The sequence below is a fragment of the Centruroides vittatus genome, unplaced genomic scaffold (genome assembly GCF_030686945.1).
Source record: "Centruroides vittatus isolate TY-2023 unplaced genomic scaffold, ASM3068694v2 contig_753, whole genome shotgun sequence".
Taxonomy (NCBI): Eukaryota; Metazoa; Arthropoda; class Arachnida; order Scorpiones; family Buthidae; genus Centruroides; species Centruroides vittatus.
Window position 1 is genome coordinate 698,612 of NW_027122489.1, and position 20,523 is coordinate 719,134.

The following is a 20,523-nucleotide window of genomic DNA, read 5'->3' on the forward strand; positions in this document are numbered from 1 at the left end:
GGGGCTGTGAAAACGTTTGCTAATCTGTAAATAGAACGAAGCGATTCTAAAAATAGAACCACACCGGGTAAAAAAGGTTAGAAGGGTTTCTTTTATTATTATTCAGTACTTAGTTGGGCTCTAAAAGTTTTATAAACCCCTTTTGTAACAGATAGTAACCTTGCCACAGATCAAACAATTTGTTCACCACGTAATATCAAAATTTACTTTATAGTAATGAAAGAGCAACAAGTCGATAACTTAGTAGGATGACAATTATGTTACATCTTAACCCTTTAAATTCTCTAAAATATTATTATACAGATAAGGATAATTATCAGAAATTTATCAACTTTCAAAAAAAAAATTCAAATAGGAATACAGTATTTAATATCATCACTTAAAGTGTAAGTCAAGTGATGTGTTAAATGGACGTATATGATTTGCCTCCTTTTGTGCTTACAGTATATACAATTTCTGTCAGCTTTGTCTTACATATGTACGGCATAATATATAATCTTGCGCAACATGTTTATTTCAATAGAATAAAGAAAAGAGATCTCAAGAGACTGAACAATTTCAAGTACAGCTATTATTTATAATCAGGAAATTAAACTAGAACTAGTTTTTGAACAACAGATATTTTCTTGGGTTTACAGGAAATCCATTGTTTGCAATATAACAGATACTCGGAACAACAAATGGTTTTCAGCACCCCGAACAATCCATTAAACAAGATTCTAGTGTACATATTTTTTCCAGATGAAAATTTTGTGTCTTATAAATTCTAAAAATATGTACTTAAAATCTGTAAATTAACTTATACACATATATAATTTTCTCATAACATATAAAAATTTAAATATACAGTATATTTGATTGAATGGAAGACTACCAACTTTTAGATGAAAGTCAGTTTTTTTAAATGAAATATATTTCACATTTGAAAATCAAGACAATATAAACAACATTCAAGTCCTTAAATTCTCTTTCATTCCATTCAGGGCTAAACCACAGCAAAACTTATGTTGTGAAAATTTTAACACCTTTTTAATGTTTTGTAGACGTGGAATCCTACAACAAAAGGGCAACGTCAAGATCATTTTTAACGTGCAATTTTTTAATAGTGTTTATAGGTCAATTTTATGAAGATTTTGCTTCAAGTTGTCTTTAGTCCCTGAATGGAATGAAAGAGGATTTAAAGGACTTTAACATTGTTCATATTGTCTTTATTTTCAAATGTGAAAATAATCCTGGGCTCAAGTATGATTACGAAATATATTTAATAATAATAATAATAATAACTCTCCCAGGGTCACCACCTGGTCGTGGTGGGAGAGCCCAGTAATTTTACTGATCCATAGGGCAATGCAGGCTGGAGCATAAGCTCCTGGTAGGGACACCCATGCCAGTAAGGTCTATGGGGAGAAATGAAGCTAAGAGTGACCACGCCCACATTCTGTGGAGATATTCATCATGGTAATAACTAGATCAAAGTGTGATACCGGCTCGGACGTCGCCCGGGTTAACAAGGTCCGCGTTCGTGGGTTAGGCAGAGGCTCACGTTCGAAAAATAGGTCACAGTCTCCCTTGGTTACCGGTGGCGAAAAGCAGCACCGGCCCAAGCATGGCTACTGCAATGCCCTCAACAGATGTGAGGAACCAACCCAGCCTTGGTGTTTCTGTGGCAATGCATCCACAGACCACAAAGGCCGGAAAACCACGCCAACGGATGAAATGGACAGTAGAAATGAACGAGTTTATCATCCGTAATTATTACACCATCACAAAACTCGAAACAAACATGACAGCATACAGACAACAACTACACCATAGATTCACGCAACAGTATCCTCATCTCACTGTCACCGAACAAAGGGTTGTTGATCAAAAAAGAACAATTATACACAACAACCTTATTCCACAAACAACACTTGAACTTATCAAACAACAGGTTGCTGATCAAATACATCAACAGACAGAAACATCTAACATTAATGAAGATCATGTAACCTGTCAGGATAATCCAGCAACAAGCATTGATAATAACACACATACAACAATTACCACTAATGATACTACAGACACTTCCTCATCCATCACTGATAACATAGACTTGGATTTAGTTAATACGCTCTCACTTATATTTCAGGAAACACTCACTAAATATACAGGTACAGATCCCACACAACGACCACGAATACCAAAAATCAACACGTCAAAGAAAGTAGGAAAAACACTAAATTATGTAAACACTCACTTACTACCACACTACATTCATTCAATTTCTACACTCGCAGACATTCATACATTAGTTTATGCTGGGGCAGTCACAGTAGTGACACACCATGGACTGAAAGTACAATCACAGACAAATACACAGAAAACACAATTCTATCACAAGCCTGCCTGGCAGAGAAGAATAGAAACACAAATAAATGACATTAGACAGCAATTAGGCAGGCTAACACAATACACTAAAAACAACATAACACCCAAATTAAGGAAACAGCTCAAAAACATTTTCAAGAAAATAAAAACACACACAAAACATGAACATCACAACACACGCATTACAGAATACATTGATACACTAAAACAAAAACTTGCTGCCAAAGCACGTAGACTCAAACGATACAAAACATGTACACTACGAAAACAACAAAATAAATTATTTACAAACAATGAAAAACTCTTTTACAGACAAATTAATAACAAAGCAAACACTGATACACAGCACAGTGGCACACCAACAGAAGAAGAACTCACAACATATTGGTCTTCTCTTTGGTCCAGTGCTGTCACGCACAATGCTGAAGCAGGATGGATCGAGGAGGAGAACAAAAACTTACACAACATACCAACTATGCCCTGTGTTGAAATAAACATACATGATTTCCAATACACTGTTAACAGAACACACAACTGGAAGACACCTGGTGTAGACAACATTCACAATTTCTGGTACAAAAAGTTCACATCACTGCACCAGGAACTAGCTAAACATCTAACACACATCATCATCAATCCACAAGACATGCCAAATTTTCTTACTCAGGGCATCACCTACATGAAACCTAAAAACAACAATACCACAGACCCCACACAATACAGACCAATTACATGTCTTCCAACACTCTACAAATTATTGACATCCTGTATTGCAAACAAAATATACAAACATGTTGAAGAACACGACATTCTAACAGAACAACAAAAAGGTTGTCGTAGAAACCACAGGGGATGCAAAGAACAGTTACTCATAGATTCAGTCATTCTACGGCAAGCACACAGACAACACAGAAACATACACATGGCATATATAGACTACAGAAAAGCATTCGACAGTGTTCCACACAGTTGGCTGCTACATATCCTACACATGTACAAAATACATCCATCACTCATTGCATTCTTTCAAAACACTATGCAGCACTGGAGAACAACACTACATCTCAGGGTTAGTAACACTTCCATACAAACAAACCAAATTTTTATTAGGCGAGGAATTTTTCAAGGAGATTCCTTGAGTCCTCTCTGGTTCTGCTTAGCCCTGAACCCATTATCCAACATGTTAAACAACACGCAATATGGTTACAATATCAGACACAAAAAAACAACACAGTTTACACTGTCACATCTCATGTACATGGATGACATAAAACTTTATGCATCCACACAAAAACAACTTCATCAACTCCTACAAATCACACATTCATACACCAAGGACATACAAATGGAATTTGGCCTAGATAAATGCAAAACAGTTCACATAGAAAAAGGAATCCTGAAGAAAGAAGATTTTGCACTTGGAAATGGAGACATTATTGAATCCATGGAAGAGGGCGAGTTCTACAAGTATTTAGGATTCCAACAGGCCAAACTAACAGAACATACACAAATAAAGCAAAGATTAATTAAAGAATACCAAAGTAGGTTAAATGCTATTCTCAGAACACAATTAAATGCAAAACACACAGTTAAAGCAATAAACACATATGTCATCCCAGTACTCACATATTCTTTTGGAGTTATACATTGGACTCACACAGATCTTGAGCAACTCCAAAGGAAAACAAGAACAACACTTACTAAGCATAAACAACATCATCCTAAATCCGCCACAGAAAGATTAACCCTTCCACGTAAAGATGGCGGACGTGGCCTGATTGACATAGTTAACCTTCACTACAAACAAATACAGTCACTGCGAGAGTTTTTCTACAAAAAACAAGAAACATCACAATTACATAAAGCAGTAACTCTAGCAGACTCGAATAACACACCATTAAACTTACACTCACATCATATGGACACAACACAACATATAAAAAGCATAGACACCATTAAGCAATCGTGGGCTCGAAAGGCACTCCATGGCAGGCATCCTTACGATCTGGCCCAGGATTTTGTTGACAAAACTGCGTCAAACAGCTGGTTAGCTCGGGGATGCCTCTTTGGGGAGACGGAAGGATTCATGATTGCCATACAGGATCAGGTCATAAATACTAAAAACTACAGAAAACACATACTCAAAGATGCAACACTCACAAATGACACATGCAGAAAATGTCACATCATGCCAGAAACTATACAACACATCACCTCTGGTTGCAAGCTCTTGGCACAAACAGATTATTTACACAGACATAATCAAGTAGCAAATATAATACACCAAGAGCTTGCAAGGAAACACAAATTAGTAGACATCCACGAACCATATTACAAATACATTCCACAGACAGTATTGGAAAACAACACGCACAAAATGTACTACGACAGAGCCATAATCACAGATAAAACAATTTACCACAACAGACCAGACATCACACTCATTGACAAACACAATAAAATCACATACATTATAGACATATCCATTCCAAACACTCACAATATACAAAACGCATGCACTGAAAAAATTAGCAAGTACACAGAACTCGCCCAGGAAATAAGGCATCTGTGGAGGATGGATAGGGTGCTTATTGTACCTGTTGTTCTCTCCTCTACAGGTGTCATACCACACACACTACACAAAAGCCTGGGCACATTAGAATTGAATAGAAACACATATATCACTCTACAGAAGGCCACTATATTGAATACATGTCATATTGTGAGAAAATTCCTGAATACAGACACACACACTGATACACTTCTTTAATTTCTGTTTTGGTTACTATGCCTTGACTTTGGTCCGGCATAGTACTTAGCCACCGGTGTTAACCAAGTATATCTAGCTTAACCCAACATAATAATAATAATAATAATAAGCAAATATAATACACCAAGAGCTTGCAAAGAAACACAAATTAGTAGACATCCATGAACCATACTACAAATACATTCCGCAGACAGTATTGGAAAACAACACGTACAAAATGTACTACGACAGAGCTATAATCACAGATAAAACAATTTACCACAACAGACCAGACATCACACTCATTGACAAACACAATAAAATCACATACATTATAGACATATCCATTCCAAACACTCACAATATACAAAACGCATGCACTGAAAAAATTAGCAAGTACACAGAACTCGCCCAGGAAATAAGGCATCTGTGGAGGATGGATAGGGTGCTTATTGTACCTGTTGTTCTTTCCTCTACAGGTGTCATACCACACACACTACACAAAAGCCTGGGCACATTACAATTGAATAGAAACACATACATCACTCTACAGAAGGCCACTATATTGAATACATGTCATATTGTGAGAAAATTCCTGAATACAGACACACACGCTGATACACTTCTTTAATTTCTGTTTTGGTTACTATGCCTTGACTTTGATCCGGCATAGTACATAGCCACCGGTGTTAACCGAGTATATCTCACTTAACCCAACATAATAATAATAATAATAATAATAATAATCAATAGTATAATTTTCATTGTTTATTGTTACTACTGTACTTCTGTGTTTCACAAGCATAGGTTACCTAAAATTTTTTATATTTATATAGGATCAATATATTTCTTCATTGATCTCTTCTATATAAAAATTCAAAACCATGAAGTTTTACTTCAAAAAATTTCTTAACCCATTTAAATAATTTTGTAATGAATAAAATAAATAGATATCTGGTAATGTTAAATCTAGTGAATATGATAAAAATATGGAATATGTTTAAGTTTTCCAATTCAACTGCTACTTTCTGCTGAGTCATCCAAATGAGTCATCAAAATGTATATAATCCAGGTAAAAATATTTCTTTTGAAAATGTAGACATTTCTTTTTAAGATATTTTTATTCAATCTAATAGCTGACAAACCAGTTAGCCATTTAACTGCAACTTAATAAAACAAAACTTTAGGAGTATTTCTTCCAAGTAATTCAGTGTCTTCAAACTTGCACAAAGTGAATTTTAATTTTATTAGATTGTACTGTACATAAAAGGTTTGTCTGATTAGATGTTAAAGGTTTTTAAGTCACATCCAATTAACTGTAAAGCATTATCTTTTTGAAACAAAGATTGGCTTCACTGCATTTTTTGAAAAAAATATTTTGACAGTGTTATTTACTACAAATAGCTAAACACTTCAAAAATGAATTATTTAGTGAGGAGATTATAAGTATTTTGACAACATACATTTTCTTCATTCAATGCATGCTGAATTAATATTTTCCCATTCTATGTGTACAGTACATATATACAGGGTGGGCCAACGAAAACAAAATGGCAGAGTGTTCGTGTTCGTCCAAGCAAATCGCTCGGGCAGGTCGATTTTATTCTCGAGGGGACATCTTATGCAATAAAGTTTTTGCGAATCTGAATATTAACTAAATGAACTTTTTTTTCGAAATAAATGTTTGTTTAGTTAATACAAAATAAATGAGTTTTTAAAACTTTTTGTTGTCTGTTGTATTCAGAATCGTGAAAACTTTATTGCAAAAGATGTCCCCTCGAGAATAAAATCAACCTGTCCGAGCGATTTGCTTGGACGAACACAAACACTGTCGTTTCATTTTCATTGGCCCACCCTGTATATATTAACTAAATATGTTTAAACAAGATAAATTTTTGAAAAATTTACATTCATTCTTAGTTCCTTAGTGTTATTTCTTAATTTCAAGCTATCCTCAACAACTTTTGGATAAACAGTACTGTATAACATAAATCTATTAATCAAAATTTTTTGAATCATGTGACATGACAAAATAGTACCAGCTTCACACAATTCACAAATAATTTTTGTTTATTTAGCAGTAATATTGTACTGATACTCTATACATCTAATTTGTTAAAAATCTGCTCTTAATTTTGTTTGCATGAAATGCTATAAAGAAAATTCAAAATATGGCTATAAACAAAGTTTATGCTCCCAATTTAATGCATTGTCATGCATTAAATGAAAAAATGATTCAATTAAATTTCATGTTAAATCATTTATCAATATTTATTAAAAACAATTTCTTTCAACCTTTCAGATTTTAACTTGATGTATATATAATAGTTAATACTTTAAAAATATCTTTTACAATGAATTCAGTTACAATTTACTACTGTATCTTTTGAGACAAGCTATAGTGACAATAGAGACAAGCTAACTTTCTGACAATATGCATTTTAATTTGCTTTAAAAGAAAATTATCAAGAATATACCCATCTTTTAAATTCAACCATTTGTATTTTAAATATAAACAAGCAATTATTTATTGTGATATCATCACAATGCTGGCTGCAACTTTTAATCATATTTTTAATTTATTTAATTTAAAATATATAATCTCCAACTCAAATTAGTACTAGCTTGCTCCTGTATATTATACTTTTTCTTTAACAATAGAGTCATGCCAGTCATTTATAACATGTTTTTGAAGGGAATTTTTGAATTGAAATAATGTGACTTCCGGTTTATATCAAACGTTTCTATACAGTTAATTGGGGCCTCCTGCCCCTAAGGTTTCCATATCTGGTCTTGTCTTTCATCTAGTTACCTCCATTCTTGAGATTAAGGAAAGATTGATAGACGAACACATGGCAGATGGACAATAGTAGGAATTTATAGGTCTACAATTTTTTCAAATTGCAGCCTAATAAAATAATAATAATAAGGCCACTATATTGAGCACATGTCATATTGTGAGAAAATTCCTGAATACAGACACACACACTGATACACTTCTTTAATTTCTGTTTTGGTCACTATGCCTTGACTTTGGTCCGGCATAGTACACAGCCACCGGTGTTAACAGAGTATATCTCACCTAACCCAACATAATAATAATAATAGCAAAGTTATAGCTCAAAATTGATCTGTATTTACTAACTATTAAATTAAATCAATCTAAAGCAATTTGGTCTAAAAGTTAGGTAATTAGGCTGCCACCTTGTACTAATTTTAATTTAATCAATTATTGAATTAAATTTAATGGTTTAGAACAATGGTATTCAAACATTTTAACAGTGCAACCCCAAGGTAATTTTCCACGACCCCATTTGGGGTCACAACCACTGATTGAATACCACTGGTTTAGAATATTCTGGAAAGATTATATTTTCATCTTCAAAATTTATTTAAAAATATAAAGTAAGAAACTAAGATTTTAAGTATTTTAAACAGTAAATTTTAGGATTACAATTCTTATGAATGAATTCTGTTTATAAGTATCTAAACATTTCAAAGTCCAATAATTATATTAAAGCCAAACAATTGAGGAAACATCACTTCATTCTGTCAACATAAAACAACTGTGGAATTTCTGTTTATAAGAACATTTGTAACTTTCATTTACATCAGAATATTTACATTTAATATTTGTAAGCATAACCTAGATAAATACACACACACACACATACACACACAATTTATTATTAATTTTATTATCTAATTTATTATTATAAAATAATCATTTCTATATATAATTGAATAATTTATTAAAAGTAAACCATTGTATTATAAGGAAGTTCCTCATATAGGGCCTAAATAATTTAATACAGAATATTTTCTTAGAGAAAAACACCTAGAAAAGTTAGAAAAAGCCTGTAGCCTAGAAAAAGAATTTTGTAGCATTAAATTATTGTATTACATTATTGAAATACTATAATATTGAAATTTCTTTAAAGTGCAATTGCAGTTATTAAAAAAATTAACAAGCTTAAAAAATGAATACAATAACTATGTTTTACTTGATCTTCCCAACATTTTATGTATATTTCATATAAAAACACATTTATATATACATGTGTTTTTATATGAAACATACTTGCACTATTTGAGAATTTCATTGAATATTCTACAAAAGATGTTTAAAATTTGGTTCTATTCTGGAATCTGTTGATTAAATCTTCTATGATGTTTGGATAGTTACTACTAGAACATAGCTTATATAAAATTTGGTTTTGTAATCTAATATTTCTGTTTATATAAACTGATAAAAATAAAACCTGTCAGCTTCACAGAAACTGTTATCCTCAAAATAAGAAAATTATTAATTATATAAAAAAAAATAGGAAATGTAATCTGTAATTATTATTATTATTATGCATGAAAGAATATTAGAATTAATAAGTAGATGATTAATAAATAACACAGGAATGAACAGATGTTAGCAAGTTATAGCACAAGATTAATAATACTTATATCCTGATTTATAAATAAATTCTTATATGTTGAGATACATATATGAAATTTAAAAATTCTAATTTTTGGCATTACATTCCAATATAAATAAAAGTACATTAATTAAAAACATATTATATTGATTTCATATTTAGAAGCTTTTGAAAATGGATTGATCTACTCAGTTTTATTACATTTGAAAATGTTATTACATGAAAAAATTTTTTAAATAAAAATAACTACTCACATTGTTTTAAGTTTTTTTTTAATTTTCTCAAATTATTCAACTTTCTGCAAATAATTTTTTCCTTTTCTAGATATAATTTCATTTTAACAAAAACATTTATTTTTCTTATAGAATTAATTGTGTCTTAGCAATTATCTAAGGATGTAAATTAAGCGTATTAATGTTTTATTAGCAGCAATAATAAATACAGAGCAATTATATTCTGTACAGGTTTTGTTTACTTTCTTTCAGTTTTCACCAAAGATTATATTCATAGATATTGATTGACAGTGAGTCATTTTCAGTACTTGATTTTTTCCCCAACATATTTTTATTATAATTGTATTGAAATACTCAAATTTTATTTCTTGGTACATTAATATCTGTAATTACTAATGACTTTTGCAGTTATTTAGCTAAAAATTAATATGTATAGGAATCATAAAATAAAAAGCTAAGTAATTAAATCTGAAATTCATCATTTCAGCAACTGGAGATTAAGATATATATATATATTATTTATTATATTATTTATCTTAAACACTTTCAATGAAGTATCTAAAAATAAATCAATCATATCATCATCAGAGAATTATTAAACATTGAAAAATGTTGAAAATTAACTGTAAATAAGAAAAATGTGTTGTATGTAATACTCAACATTTTTGACAATATAACAGTTTATTTATTATCAAAGTATGAAACAAAATAGTTAATTAAATAGTATAAAAAAAAGCACATTTTCACACAAAATTCATAAAATTATGGCATTTAGAAAATCAATAAAAGCATTAAATTCGTAACAGACATATGAAAATATTAAATATTATCTACAGTATTTACACATGTGAAAGGAACAATAGATAACATTGACGTCGCTATGATTCACAATACACAGCAAATATTTATTTTTTGTAAGAGCTATAATTAAATTAATTGAAAAATTTAACTATATATAAAAACGCATTCATGTAATCAATTACCAATCAATTAAATACATAATTATTTTATTAATATAATATACTAATTATTAAATAAGTATTTTATTTTTTAATGTCGTAATTGATAGATGAAATGGAAGCCATCTTAAAAAGATCATCAACACATTTTTTTAAATAACTTACCTGTGTCGCCTATAATGATGTATTTAAAAAGATAAGCATAAGACATCTTTTAATACAATAATGATTTTTAATATTTTGACGAATTCTCGCAACACGTCAAAAGCTCTTACAATACAAAATTTCCAGCTGTCGTAAAGATCGCAATCAAATTTCTTTTTAACTATATAGCAGCCGATAATGAATACGCCCAAATTTAGCCAAATGAAGAAAATATTTTTTTATAAATTTATTAATTATGATTATATATAAATATAAATATATAATTAAAAATTATAATAGTTATAATAATATTAATAACGCGTTCATATTTTTATTTCTGATATTTTAAAATAAAAAAATTTTGAATGGATGTTTATTGTTTTATTTTATTTTTCACTTTGTTCTATGGGCGCCAACAGAACATTTTTTAAGTTGAATGTGGGTTCGATTAGGCACAGATGGGACGGCCGGGTGATAAGGGATGGGACTTATAGTGGCACAGCAAACGGTACAGAAGGGGGCACGAGCTAAAAAATCGTGCGTTATGCAAGAAGCTTGAAATAATTCAACGTTGGATCAGCGCTTCTACAATGTGGCACTGTTTGCAATCGGGGCTAACTTAACCTTCAAAACAAGGAACATTCCTTGTTTTCAAGGCCAAGGCCTGGTTAACGTACGAGGGACAATGGATAAACAGATTTCTTTAGCTTCTTTTATTTTTGCGGAATAGGACAGAAGTCGTGAATTTTCGTTTCGATAATAGAAATTGAGGTTTCCTTGGTGATTAGGAAAAAGGCAGCACAGATAAAAAGGGGAGCACGTGTCTCAATTGTCTCAATGTACTGACGTCCGTGGGGACAGCCTATACCCGAAAAATTTGCTGCTTCGGCCATCCAGCCAAATGAATGTGCTATTTTTTAATCCAGTATGATAAGTCTATCTTTGAAAAAAGTGCGCTAGCACAATTTTAATTGGTCTTATTTTTATTCTTTAAAACATAACCACGTAAATATTACTTAACGCATGTGAGCGCTAGGTTTAGTTGGCTAAGTAATTTACATTGCACAGATAGGAAGAAAGTTCAAACCAATTATCTTCATGCCACTGCTTATGAGTAAACAAGATTTAGATTTTTGTAATTACCCGTAATTACAAAATCTGTACCTCAAAACATTGTATTGAGTTAGGTAACACTGTATAAAGAAACTCCATCCCGTATAACGCTCAGTAACACCCATCCATGTTCTTCGCGTTACGTAATTTATGGAATCCTATGATCAGATGTAATGGTCGTAACCATTGATTGATAACTCGACGGCCAGATGGCCGAGCGGTCAAGGTAGCAGACTATCGCTCTGGGAATTCTGAAAAATTCACCAGGAATTTTTCAGAGGGTGGTCCGACCGGATATGTCGGGTCCCGTCCCTCACACCCGGCCGCTCCATTGTGAGCCTGGCAGAACCTATAGTGAACTTGCTTAAAGAGGCTCTTTTAGTGCCCACAGGGCAGAAAGAGTTTAAAAAATAGTAGAATATATACATATTAGTACAATACGACATATACTAATATTTTTTAATGATAATTTTTCTGAATAAATTAAGCAGTAAAAATTAATTACGTTGTACTGGACATGCTGTATATAAAACTATCAGACCCGGCAACGCGTTGTTGTGGCTCAAAATGTATTTATTATAAATGTATAAAACTTCCCCGTGGGGGGAATTTTAAAAAATCCCTTCTTAGTGTACATTCTCTTGACGAACCCTGTTAAAACGCAATCAAAACCGCAAAAAACCGCATCTAAAATAGTATAAATAGAAGCAGAGTTCTTTATAGTAAGTCTTATTCCTGTCCCTCTCCCCGCGGGGGAATATCGGAAAATACCTTTTTAGTGTATATTCTGTTGACGTACCCTATTAAAACGCAAAAAACCGCATCTAAAATAGCATAATAGAAGCCGAGTTCTTTACGGTAAGCCTTAATCCCGTCCATCTCCCCCGGTGGGTGGGGAATTTCGACACGTATATTATATAAAATCACGTGCGTATTCGAATGCAACGTTGTGTCAAAATTTCAAAGGAATCGGTAGGAACAAACGAATGTTACATTTTTCTGTATATAGATAGATAGAAAATGATCTGCTTTAGTCCATTCTCACAGAAAAGCATAATGTCTCACAGAAAAGCAAACTTAGGTCGTCGGAGTTAGCGCCATCTATTGGACATAAAAGCCTTAATCCTAGATGATATCTTTTAACTTATATGAATGTTTAACGGAATAATATATAGCCTGAGCCTATGTCCACCCTGAAGGTCCATTCTAAATATTGGTAAAAGAATTTTTGAAATCGGATGAGTAGTTTCGGAGATTACCTGTTACAACCAAACTCAAAATTAGTTTGATGAGCTAATGTTTTTCTAAAATATCACAATATTTTTAATTTTATTCATAACAGTCTATTTTTAAAATTAGATTTAAACGATAATCAAGAATTCGCTTTACTACTTTTTGGCTATTTTAAAAGTTGCTTGAAGACGTCACCTAAAAATAACGGCAAAATTTAAATTTGGCAATCCGTTAGATCCGGTTCAGCTCCGTCTTTGTGTCGTAGGAGGTACAAATTCCTAGGCATTTCTATCTTATTTTATTATATTGAAATACAAGATATAGTTTTGAGTAAGTACGCGTTTTAATACATAAAACGAACTTTAAATATGTAAGTGCTTTATAGATTCATTCTCTGAGATTTCGATCGAGTGTAATTTTAATAAGGACGAACAATATAACATTTTTGAACTCTACTTAAGTATTATAGGTCATAAATTATGGTTTTTCTATGATTATGATATGCGAATTATACCAAAATTTATATATTATATACCGAAACGATACTGTGGGTACGTTTCTAAATCGACCGTTGAGTTGTCCGTTGAACCCCGTGACGTCAGCATTGGTTCACCGTTGAGTTCAACGGTCTCAGCGACCTGAAAGACCATTAATTAGTTAATGGTCTTTCAGATCGTTGCCTTTTTCTTGTGCTTGGTAAACAATCCTTTGTACTAAAGTCTTGAACAGAAGTGAAATTCTTGCTCCTTCATGATTTGAATTTTTGGTTAATGTTACCTATGGTAGCGAATATGGCAGCTCGTCTCTGAAACAGTGGGGACGCACATTCTAACCTAACTTAACCTATTCTAATAAATTACCATAATTATTGCCAACCAAATTATTAGAATAGATTAGGTTAGGTTAGAACGTACGTCCCCACTTTTTCAGAGACAAGCCGCCATGTTCGCTACCATAGGTAACATTAACCGAATTTTTTCACTATGTACAGGTAATTGTTTTTAGTTTTCATATGTTAATACGAGGGTCATCCAGAAAGTAACGACTGTTTGGTTTTAATAAATGAAAAAATATATATTTTATTAACAAAAATATGTCACTGACAAAATTGAAGCTTACTTTATCGCCATCATTATTTAAGCATTTGTCATATTTGTTTGTGAGCTTTAGAATTCCCGTCTTGTAATAGGTTGCCACCAGTTGTTTACTCCATTCTTCACCTCGTCATCACTTCCAAAACGTTTCTTGCCCTGGAACTCTTTGAGCTTTGTGAAAAGGCTAAAATTGCAAGGAGCAAAATCTGGGACTGTAGGGTGGATCAAAAATTTCCCATCCAAATCAATTCAGCAAGCCTGTGGTTGTAGCAGCAGTGTGAGGGTGGGCATTATCGTGAAGAAGCACAATACCATGAGAAAGCATTCCACCCATGACTACAGTTTTGGATTGCTTGCCGTAGTTTTTTAAGGTGTCACAACATTAATCTGCATTGATCATAGTGTCTTTTGGTATGAAATCCACCAAGAGAACACCTTTACAATCCCAAAAAACCATCACCATGAGTTTTCACGGTTGAATTTTTGCGGTTTTTTGGGTGATGAGGGATGATGCCACTCAAGTTATTGGCGCTTGGTCTCTTGGGTGAAGTGAGACACTCATGTCTCATCACCAGTAACAATTTGATCAAGAAAGGCATTTCCATCTGCATGATACCACATAAAAAATGTCGGTGCTGCACCCATTCTCTGTGTTCTGTGCTGGTCACTCAGTTGCCAAGAGACTCAAGCCAAATTTTGCTATAGCCAAGATGTTCAGAGACAATTTCACCAAGCAAAGAATGAGAAATGTTAGGGAAAGAAATGTGTAACTCATCCAAGGTTACTCATCTGTCTTTCACAATTTTGTTCTTTACTTGATTCTTCAAATCATCTGTGATGAGTGACGGATGTCTTGGTCGAGTTTCGTCAATGCACGTTTGTTCGTCCATTGTTAAACATTTCACACTACTTTCTCACATTTCTTTCGTTCATTATTGTATCACCATACGCTTCCTTTAGTTGACGGCAAATTTCTGCAGGTTTCAACTTCCGAGCATTCAAAATCAAATAACACGTCTGACCTTACAGTTGGTGGAACTTTGTATCACACAGTTTATTGTTGACAATCACAGAATGCACAATAACAACTTGTTTCTTCTAGAACTCACACAAAACTGAGAAAAGATGTCAAAGAAACTATTTGACCTTGGATAGTAGCTCGAGATCAAACTGTGCAACTGTAATGCACAATAGGTTGTTACTTTCTGGATGACTCTTGTAGTTTTAAAATAAACAAAGCATTTATATTGCTTATTGTGAAAAATTGCAGAATGTAAGGACCTCTGTAAATGAATTTTTATCTAAATAATTACTATTATATGTTTTGTATGTAAGTAGTAAAAAAATTTCCAGAACATATTTTGGCTCTAATACACTGTGAATGAATTTCTTCAGTGCTTTTTTTAAAGACTCTTTCCCTCTGAGGTTTATTAAACTTTTAATGAACCTCGCATACATAATAGTGATTCCAAAATAATGGTAAAAATTTTAAATAACGCTAATGAGTCATTGAAGCTAAGCATAATGTGTAGAGATTTTTCTTGTAAGTTCTGATATAAACAGAAAATGTTTAAATAAGTTTGAATTATTTTTGTCTGTGCATATTAGAAACAATACAGAATAGAGACATTTAACAATTTTAATCAGTCAATGACTGATTTAATGTCTTATTTCTCTGAATAGTCATTTTTTGTACAAAAAACTTTTTTAAAGTGTGAAAAAATGAAAAATATTGAATTCAAAGAATTCTCATTATTTGTTATTAAATCAAAAACTTTTCTGTAAATTGTATCATTCAGAAATGCCTTTTAGAAGTTTTTTAAAGTAAAATTTTATTAAATTAATTAGGAAACTTGTTAAAATTTGATATTCAATATGATGTATCTTACATCTCAACTAGCCTTTTATCACAAAACTCAATATCATAAACCCTTGATTCTTATGGAAAAAGATTTTTGTCTGATAGGAAAAATTTAAAACTACGGTACTCCTCGCTTTACGACCAAGTTCCGTTCCGACGACTACGTCGTTAAGCGAATTGGTCGATAAGCGAGGAGCTTGTGCCGGGAATATAGGATCGTTGTAAAATTATACAAATTATGCACAAACTTCAAATTTATTCATAAAAAGACATGCATATGTAGTACATATTATAATTTGTTTATTTGGTTATCTGAAGCTATAGAGGGTCCAGGTAAGGGAGATGACAACGATGAAAAGTTGTACCTTCAAGGGTGGAGGTTCTGGATGTAACAGTCGAAAAGAAACTCGTGTGGTTTGCTTTGTAATCTTTTTTTCCTTGATAAATTTCTCTATAGCACTTCAAAAGTTTACTCATCCCACATTCAACTTTACTAAAACGTTCAGTATTTGGATCCATAGCCTCAAGTTCCAACATAGGTTCATTAATTTTGGAGAACACACCAACTAACCCATGTACTGTACCATGAATTTCTTTTTCACTTCTTCAGTTCTTTCCTCCTCCTCTTCCAAATGCTGCATTGCTTCTATTAAATCCTCATTTGTTAGCTCTCCATCGGCATAATTCACTAATTCAACAATGTCCTCTACTTCAACATCTGAATTAAGCGCATTGGCAAGGCCCACAATTGTTTGAATTACATCAAACTGACTAAAAAGTGTATAGTAAGCCTATAGTATGCTCAGTTCGCATGTCACCAATCACCACTGATCGACACCCATGCTGAGAAAGGGGATTCTCCGAACTGCAAGTCGAAACTAGAGTGGTCGTTAAGCAGATAGGTTGTAAAGTGAGGAGTACCTGTACTTGTGAATAGAGGATGCTAAAATGTTGGATTTAATGGACTTTAGTCTCATAAATTGAGGGCCTACTATATTTATATTTTGTGATGTCAAATTACTAAAATTTTTGAATTTGTTTGCTTTAATTGATATTTTTAAGAAATGTGTGAAGTATATATAGATTTTACTATAAAAATTTTTATATTTATTAAAGCAAAGTGTAAGTAGTGAAATGATGATTTAAGTAAACGTTCTGATTAAAATGAAGTAAAAATTTTCTGATTTGGAAAAGTGTTTTAAATTAGTTTTTTAATTAAACCGTAAAGAATTTACAAAAACATTTTTTTTTTTTTCTTAGTTTCATTTCAACTGTGGATTTTTAAAAAGAATTGGTAAGTTAACTGGAATTATAAATATTAAAACTAACTCTAAAGGAATAATTACTAAAGTAAATCAATTTTCTGAATTAATATTATATAACATTAGTATATGTATATGTAATCTTTGGCACATTAAACCATTCATTACTTCTAGGGGGCCTCAAGGGGCCTCAAAAATTTCTATAAAAAAGAAAAAGTCAAATTTTGTAATAAAAAATTTTTTACAAACCAACAAAAATACTTTAAATACTACACAAAATAAAATGTAGTTAATATGTTTGTTAATTATTTTCTTTTTATGATTCACTTCTAAAAATGTGAAAGGTTGGTAAGGGGACTCACACAGTTCAGTTTAGGGTCTCTGAATGCTTAAATCCAGCCATGTCCCCCACAAAATTACTGGCATTTTAACTTTAAGGGCAAATCCTTTAAAATTGACAGCATAACTTGTTCATATAAAGCTGAATAATTGGGAAACTTTTTTTTGTCAATTCTTAATAGTCGATAACACTTTCTTTCGGTTATATTTATGAGCTTCTCTGAATTAGAGTAATACCTAGTATAAAATTAATACCAGGTATAATAATATAGTTTCTAATATAGGAGTAATTATTAACTTTGAAGCATTTAAGATGAAGATGTACTGTACAGTACCTTTTTAAGACACTTTGCAGGCATCTTGGTTATGTGAATAATTACGGGTAGAATTAATTTTTTTAATGAATCGTTATTCATAAATGCCAAATACATTGGCATAAATACATATGGGGTGTTTTAACATTTTATTATAATCAGAAAATTTAGGAATAGAATTTTCGAGTTTAGGAACTGACAGTCTTTGAAATTTGTACATATTTCTCTATGTAAATTTAAACTCGATTTGTGTTGAAAACCATTTAAGCAATTTTTACAATAGTAATAAATACACTTTTGTTTTTCATGTAAAAGTCTGTTGAAATTTCAAATTAAAAAATAGTGATTTTGGTACAATAATAAATTTTCATTTTTATCGAATTTAAATTTACTTAGGTAATAAGGAAAAACAATATCTTTATAACCATATACATTAATACAAATAGAATTTGATTTTTCAAAAACTGGAATTTGATCTAATGAAATAGGAAATTTTAAATTCAAACTATTAATGAATTTTAAATATTTTCTATAAGTAGATACTTTATTTTTTATTTGCAAATGGAAAAATAGATGCGAGAATGGAATAAACAAAACATTTACTGTCTTTACATTGAATATTTTAAATATTCAATGTAAAGATGATTTGTAAAAATTTTGGGTAAAATTATAGACCTCCACACACCTTTATATCCATCATATCCCGATCTATGAACATTATGAAATCTAATTTATAAATTACCTACCCACTACATAATATAACAGCGATTGATATGTCTCCTAGAATTTTTTCTATTGCGTTATCAATGTTTCCAAGCCAGAAATGGAGATAAAACTCATTCAGCGTAACTTGTAAAAAAAAGTCTTTAAAATCATATTTATGTCCTGTTTCTATGCATTTATACATTATTACTTTAAGACTAATAACAAATCAAACTCTATAATCGTTTCCAAAATTTGTAATTATATTAAATAATTCAGATTTTATACCTCTGAAAAAAATAGTCAGATCAACATAGTCAAGATTAGATTTACAATAGCATTGTAAAAAATCTTGAAATATAGATTCTACTAGCGAAAGCATTTTTTTAAATTTTACCTAAAGTAATCTAGTACGAGAGTTTTTTTTTTAAATGGTCTTTATAAAACTATTTTCTTGTATGTTTAGATGGTCTTCATAAAACTAATTTCCTGTTGGCGGAGTGGATATTAACAGAAATTCTCATTCAACATGATGAGAGAAAATTATGTTTAAAGATGAGAACGACAAGTGGTGGTCATTAGAAGAACAGGATAACTATCTTTTTTATATTTTAGTAAAAATTATTTTTTTTTAAATAAAAATTTCTGTTTTAGTTAAAAAAGTTAATTTCCAGAATATCAAGATGCAAAATGGATGTCGGCAGACATCCATAATGTCTATGATGTTACTGGTTTAACACTACTTAACGAAAAATTACAATCAGAAATAGTAATATTTAAATTGATAAAATATGAAGTTTTTTTAAATAATAAAAAATTGAAAATATTTAAATTCGTTATCAAAAGAAAATGTAATTATTTAAAAACAAAATAATGATTGGATAGTTGTAACACTCAAAGATAAAATAATATTAGTTGAAGAAGGTAAGTATCTTTTTCAAAAATTTATAAATTTTGAATAATCTTTTTTTAGTTTCATTTTTTTTTAAAGAATTAATATTTTTCTTTCCAGAATCTATGGATTCTATAGAGTAAAAGTGGTAAGTAAAATATTTGTTTTTTCATGTATAGGCAGTTAAATTTAATACTAGTTTTTTTTTCCTTCTTTTGGATTAAATAAAACATTTTTTTTAAATTTAAAAACAATAGTCTTTATTAGAGTAAACTAGTACTACAATGATTACATTTAATTTTTATATTAGACGGTAATCAGGTGAAACGGAAATTTTTGTATACGTACGAAAATAGTTACAAAAGCGTCATTGAAATGTTTAGTGTTCAGGTGTAATTCTACTAAATCTTTATTTCTTGTTAATCTATAGAGAAAAAATAGACAAAAGTAACCACACTGTAAAGTACTATTTTTTTAGTAGCTTAGGAAACCGACTATAATTACGGTCAGTGAAACTTCCGTTAACCTAATGGGTACTTTACGCGGATTCGAGATTAGTTTGCCAGGCCTGGGCTTTTAAGCGTGCACCGAAAAATTAGTAATAATAACGACAAATATCAAGTCAGATCAAAAATTCAAATATATTTAATTAGCAACTAGAACGTACTACGTACAAATATCAATAATTCCAAACAAAATTTATTAACGAAAATCAACAAGTCAACCTGACAATAAACTTAGCTACTTAGCTTAACTTAATAGTAATTCCCCTTGAAATTCGACAAATCAAATACTTAGAAACTATGAACAAAATCTCTTACTAATTAA

The 20,523-nt window shown here is 31.1% G+C and overlaps 1 protein-coding gene and 1 long non-coding RNA gene across 2 annotated transcripts in view; one reads left to right on the forward strand and one right to left on the reverse strand.

Moving 5' to 3' along the window:
* The window catches only part of LOC136981346 (ras-related protein Rab-2), a 28,120-nt gene extending 17,044 nt beyond the window's left edge, over window positions 1-11,076 (reverse strand). Inside the window, exon 1 of the mRNA XM_067277663.1 lies at window positions 10,907-11,076. Coding sequence (XP_067133764.1) covers window positions 10,907-10,952 — 46 coding nt within the window. The 5' untranslated portion in view covers window positions 10,953-11,076. The remainder of the gene's footprint in view (window positions 1-10,906) is intronic.
* A 2,402-nt stretch (window positions 11,077-13,478) lies between these two features.
* LOC136981338 (uncharacterized) lies at window positions 13,479-19,477 on the forward strand. The gene is made up of 3 exons (XR_010881688.1): window positions 13,479-13,561; window positions 17,447-17,480; window positions 19,270-19,477. It is a non-coding gene; the product is annotated as an uncharacterized lncRNA (long non-coding RNA).
* Window positions 19,478-20,523: the final 1,046 nt, after the last annotated feature.